Source organism: Leucoraja erinacea, chromosome 12 (assembly GCF_028641065.1).
Source record: "Leucoraja erinacea ecotype New England chromosome 12, Leri_hhj_1, whole genome shotgun sequence".
NCBI classification, from domain to species: Eukaryota; Metazoa; Chordata; class Chondrichthyes; order Rajiformes; family Rajidae; genus Leucoraja; species Leucoraja erinaceus.
The window spans coordinates 17,639,571-17,645,570 of NC_073388.1; the positions used below are offsets into that span (position 1 = coordinate 17,639,571).

The 6,000-nt window shown below is 39.4% G+C and overlaps 1 protein-coding gene across 3 annotated transcripts; it reads right to left on the reverse strand.

The window, feature by feature from the left end:
• Positions 1–1,405: 1,405 nt before the first annotated feature.
• LOC129702108 (rho-related GTP-binding protein RhoG-like) lies at positions 1,406–5,647 on the reverse strand. Of its 3 annotated transcripts, none has more exons than XM_055643677.1 (2): positions 5,545–5,647; positions 1,406–4,083 (listed from the first exon to the last, which is right to left on the reverse strand). In XM_055643677.1, the coding sequence occupies exon 2, from the start codon at positions 4,055–4,057 to the stop codon at positions 3,482–3,484; it is 576 nt and encodes a 191-aa protein (XP_055499652.1). In that variant the 5' UTR covers positions 4,058–4,083; positions 5,545–5,647; the 3' UTR covers positions 1,406–3,481. The 3 variants fall into 3 exon arrangements, with proteins under 3 accessions (XP_055499652.1, XP_055499651.1, XP_055499650.1); XM_055643676.1 differs by having other exon boundaries at positions 5,124–5,545; XM_055643675.1 differs by lacking the exon at positions 5,545–5,647 and adding an exon at positions 5,384–5,531.
• Between the last annotated feature and the right edge of the window lie 353 nt (positions 5,648–6,000).

Here is a 6,000-nt window from a genome sequence, read left to right on the forward strand (position 1 = left end):
GATTTACTGTGCCTTCATGGTTATTAAACTGCAAACTATAAACCTTCTCACTTAATCTTTCAATATATCTGAAGGCCCAAATTTGTGCACAAAGATTTAAAATCAATATTTGAGCACGACAATTAATCTCAAAAATATATTTCTAAATATGCCAATTATAATGCAACATTTGTATCCATTTAATATGATGCAGCTCAAGCAATTTTGTGTGATTATGCTCTGAAATGAGCATCATTGCTAAATATCGCTCAAATGCAACATTTCACCCAAGTGATAATTAACCTTGGACCTTTACAATCAGTGGTGAATGCACATGCATTATACCGTTAGATAATTTTTGATTGGAAACTGTTTTATAATGGTAATAAGATAGTAAAAGGCTGAAGGGTTGCAGTTTATATAAAATTTCAAATTTTGCCTTGTGGTTAGTTCGTGGATTTAGTTATAAGCAACAGTTTTAGATGGGAATGAATTCATTTTACAAACATCTGAAACTGAAAGATTGAAAAGACTAGGCTTGTATTCACTGGAGTTTAGAAGGATGAGGGGGTTCTTATAGAAATATAGAATTATAAAAGGACTGGACAAGCTAGATGCAGGAAAAATGTTCCCAATGTTGAGCAAGTCCAGATCCAGGGGCCAGTCTTAGAATAAAGCGGAGGTCATTTAAGACTGAGGTGAGAAAAAACTTTTTCACCCAGAAAGTTGTGAATTTATGGAATTCCTTGCCACAGAGGGCAGTGGAGGCCAAGTCACTGGATGGATTTAAGAGAGAGTTAGATAGTTCTAGGGGCTAGTGGAGTCAAGGGATATGGGGAGAAGGCAGGCACGGGTTATTGATAGGGGACGATCAGCCATGATCACAATGAATGGCGGTGCTAGCTCAAAGGGCCGAATGGCCTCCTCCTGCACCTATTTTCTATGATTCTATGTATACCTAGAAATGTGGTTTGTTTTCTCCAAGTAAAAGATATGGGTAAAAAAAAAATTTGGAAGTTTAGATGTTCACGCCAAGGATTGAATAGAAAGTGATATTTGAGTAATTTTGCTAATTTTGAAGACGGTTAAGCACCCAATTCTCAGATATGGAACTGATGTAGGCGAGATCAGAACTCAGTAAGCTTGCTTTGCAGTTAAATATCTGACTAATAGCAAAATGTTTGATCCAAGTATGACCACAAACTTGAGATCTGTGTAACACTGAAAAAAAAAAATACAGATTCAGGAACCGAAGCATTGTAAACACATTTTGTTGGCCTAAAAATTAACAAGCTCTAGGTGTTGTTGTAAAACTGATTTTGAATTGCAATGGCAATTATGCAAAACATTTTGAAAATTTAAAAAATATTTTAATTTTGTTATAGTCTTGCAATGCATTTACAGTTCACAAAGTTAGACGACTAAATTATGAATGAAAATTAAATTTTATTTCAGCAGTACAATTTTTTTATAAATCATTTCAAAACAATGCAGTCTTAATTTTTTTTAATTCTAAAAACACAACTCAGGTTTCTAGTGCATAGTAATGGCATTACCCACCGTGGTTACAGCGCAGTGAAAAGCATGATAATGACAAAACAAAGGATTTTTACATTCCTCAATCCTACTCTTAGACTGGCAAGATTTTTCTTTGTCTGCTTCACCGATATCAATGTACCAATAATAATAGCAAACGTCAGTTATTGGATCCCATTTAAACAGCACTGTAATTAGGATTGGGTCATTGTAAAACCGCAAATCTAATACAGGCTCCGAATGCTGTACTGAGAAAATGCATTAAATCTCCTCTACAATAGGACGTGGAATAAATTGGTTTGATTTAACTATGAGATACGATTTCAATGATACAGTTGAGGAATAGAGTTTTGAATGACTGGAGAAAACAAACTTTCAGTCTTTAGATTGGTTGAATGCTACACAATCTAAATGCACCGTCAGTTTTCCGTTTCCATCATGTTCTTGCATTGGTTGTGTACGCCTCACCAAAAAAGGTCAGACAGCTAATATGCCTACATTGATCTGTTCAGTTTAGCTCACTTCTGGTCATCCATTTCTGCTAAATACTACAAACAGGGTATACTTTGTTTATCCCACAGAGCTAACTAAACACAGATCAAAGAATCCTTTAACACCTTAGTATCAAAACTCAAACAACAGAAGCTGAAAATAAAGTATCACTGTTTCTCAAGAACAATCAGATTGAAATGATATGGATTGGGATTTGATGGTGTAAACAAAATGTTGGAAGGTCTCCATATGGAAGAGTTGAAGGCTGAGGTGGGGTTGTCAGTATTTAGTCACTGAGTTAATCTTAAACAATAAGCGCTGTGCAACAAATGTACCACTATAGGTAGAAGTGTACAATACAATACCAACAATTCAGACCAGGCTCAAATACAATTCATATTAGCCATCTTCTTGTTACGCATTGGCAAATGTCAGTAATTTCTAATTTTCCCTTTTATCCTATGTCAGTACCGCCTGCAATGGAATAAACACCTGCAAATTCACACACTATGGCATTGATTCTAGAATTCGTACCTCGTCAGACCTTGCAGCTGTGCAATATAGAAAGTGACTTTTATACACAAGAAAAAAATTGATTGAGTATTATCCAAACTTAATTGTTTTTGGTGTTGAGGAACATATTAAAGTAAGTTGGTCATCAATTGAAATCTCATGTATATAAAACTACAACACCCAGTGAACTTTAACACAGTTATTTTGTACCAAATGTATTGGGGACACAAGGCCAGTTTTATAAAATTTAAATAAACCACATCATAAAACAATATCTACTAAATGTGACAAATGTAAATATCATTGCATTTTGTCTACTGTGCAGTAGGTGTTTTACCAAGTCTTTTGACAGTGCCAACACATACAAGGACTGTATTTCATTAAGATAATAGTAAACAGTAGTAGGTATTAGTTCAGGATTTCACATGAAATCTGCCCATGATCATTTTTGATTCCAGATTAGTGCCAATGTGTGAAAGCCACAATGCTTATTAATCAGTCAGAGTTCTGAAAGCCAACATCAACAATTTGAAACCTGAGCAATGGAGAAAAGCAATGGCCATTTGTTTAAAAAGTGATCAGCACATGTTTGTCGTGCACAAACAGTTATATCAAAAAAAGCCAGTGAGTAAAGCTATAATTTTTTTTTTTTTTTTAAACGGATTAAGATGCTTAAAAAAGATCTTTAAAGCAGCTGTTAAAAGGCAATCAGTTTAGCTCCGCTCAGGGACAATTATTGCAAGCTAGAAAGTCCAGTGCTATTATATCAGAATAACTCATTAAGGGCCTGCATTTCTGTAAAAATAACACCCAGCCAATAAAGCAGCATTTCAACAGTTTCCAGTTTCAGTCATACAAACTTGTTTTGTGCAAGATCCTTGCGTTACACCACAATGCAACCGAAGCGCAGCTGATCCATGGCTTCCAATCCATGTGCAACCAAGATGTTCGTGTATTCGGGCTACAAAAGCACACAATTTTTGCTTTTCTTTTTTCTGTGAGGATAAAGGACTGCTCTCACAGCCTCCACAAACACCTCTCTGATGCCCTCCTGATTGAGTGCTGAACATTCCAGGTACTTAACCGCTCTAATCTGTTTGGCCAAGGTCACTCCCTGATGCATGGTTGTCAGGGAAAGACTTTGCTCCTTGAGCTTTTTTATGGTTTCAGAATCATTCCTTAAATCCTTCTTCGTACCAACCAAAAGTATGGGAACGTTTGGACAGTGGTGCAAAACTTCAGGTTGCCATTTATGGCGAACATTGGCAAAGGAAGAAGGGCTAGCAACGGAGAAACAGATGATGAACACGTTACTCTGTGGGTAAGATAGAGTGCGAAGTCGGTCGTACTCTTCCTGCCCTGCTGTATCCCAAAGGTTCAGGCTTACAGTCCTTCCATCAACAGTCATCTGTGCACTATAGTTGTCAAACACAGTGGGGACATATTCTGCAGGAAAAGCATTGGTTGTATAACTAATGAGAAGGCAGGTCTTCCCAACTGCACCATCTCCAACAACCACGCATTTTATAGTCTGCATTATTCATGCAGTATGAAGGTCACACTCTGTTAACAAAAAATTAACAGGCATTAAAACACAGTTCAGTATCCAACATCCACTCCAACTACTGAGCTTTATGGCTCCCTTCCAATCAAGGTCAGCTGCAAAGCAATTAGGAGTCAAAGTCAAATGGCCAACAAATTAGACAAAATGATGGAACATTTCACAGAAATGTAGCTTTCAAACCTGTAGCTATCATAAGTAAAAGTCAATTCTGTAGACCCTCTGCAACCTTTTTACAATTTTAATTAATCAGAGTGGCAACTGACTTCTGCTGTTTGTAAAATGGCAACCATACTGGGCCAAATTTTTAACACAAGTTGAAATTGCTAGATCTCCCTGGAGCAATTCTGATGGGCTGTTGCTACTTTAGATGGAAAATAAAAATATTATCAGCTTAATTAAAGCAGATTTTATTTTGCTGGAACAATGCAATCGGGTTCTCAGGAAACCCAAAAAGTGAAATTACCCAAAAAGTGAAATTACATTATAATAAATACCTGAAGTAAATGAGTAACAATTTAGATTGTACTTGGGAAATAATCATCAATTACTCAGTGGTTTTAACTAAGATCTTGCTTGTGAGCAGATAAGTGCATATTTCAACAAAATATCAAATTGAATTCCAAAGATAGACACAAAGTGCTGGAGTAACTCAGCAGATCAGGTGGCATCTCTGGGGGGAAAAAAAAGATGGGTGATGTTTCAGGTCGGGAACTTTCTTCATTGAATTGAATAATTTCTATATGTCATGGAAAATGTTTGTACATAGAACAGCTGCCTCAAAGGAACCAAGCAACATAAACGACTAAAGGTACTTCCCTTTCTGTTAATGTTCTCTACCCCAGCCCACACATTACTGTACTTCGTGCCCTTCCATTTCTCACCCACCCAGTTACATTATCCACCCACAGAATGTAGTCTCTCTTTTTCCTTACACTGTCTCCGTCTACATATCTGTTGCGCTGCTGCAAGAATGTAATTGCTCCGTTTCGGACATATGACAATAAATACACTATTTGACTCCATCGACTCCTTCTCTTACCTCAAATCACATGAATCCTCCACTGCTCCTGACTCGGTCAAACCCTTCCTCCATAACTTCGCCACACCCATCAACTATATCTTCCTCCGAGACTGACACAAGCCGAGACTTCCAAGCGGCCACTAGCCCTCACCCCCACCACCCAACCCCACTTGTCCATCCTTACTCGCCACCACCCAACTTTCAGTCGCCCTCCATCCTTGTCTCACTGCAACTTTACTTTCGATTTCTTACTTCCCGCTCCCCGGAACCCGACGCACCTTCAACTCAGTCCGCTCCGTCTGCGCGTGTACCCGTCCGGGCTGGCGGGCAGGAAGGCGGCGGCGGGTAACCACCCCCCTCCCTCCCTCCTTCCCTTCCCTCCTCCCTCTCTCCGAGGCCTCGACCAGACTCGACCCCAACTCCAACCAAAGCCGCTCACCTCAAGCTGCCCGGAACAGGCTGCATCCGGGACCTTCATGCGCTGCCTGCCGGGGAATGTAGTCCACCCCGCTGCTGCGCCTGCGCAATAAAGCAGGATGGGTGGGGGGGTGGGGGCGGTGAGCTGCTCAGCGCAGGCGCACAGTCACAATGATACAATGAGACGCAATGACACATACTGGAGTAACACAGCGGGACAGGCTGCATGCATCTCTGCAAGAGAAGGAATGGGTAACGCTCCCGGTCTGAAACTGTCAAAAAATGACAAATTGATATCATTAGGCGCAGGCAGTGCAACAGGGACGTGCACTGAACTGAGGGATGAAGTGTAAATCAATCAAGTGTATGGAAAGTGCTGAATTAATAACCCTGAAGGGAGGAGAGGGAACAATACCTCTTGTACTTAATTGAACGTGAAACTTTCCAAGAAAAATAACAAGGTGCAACATATGTGACA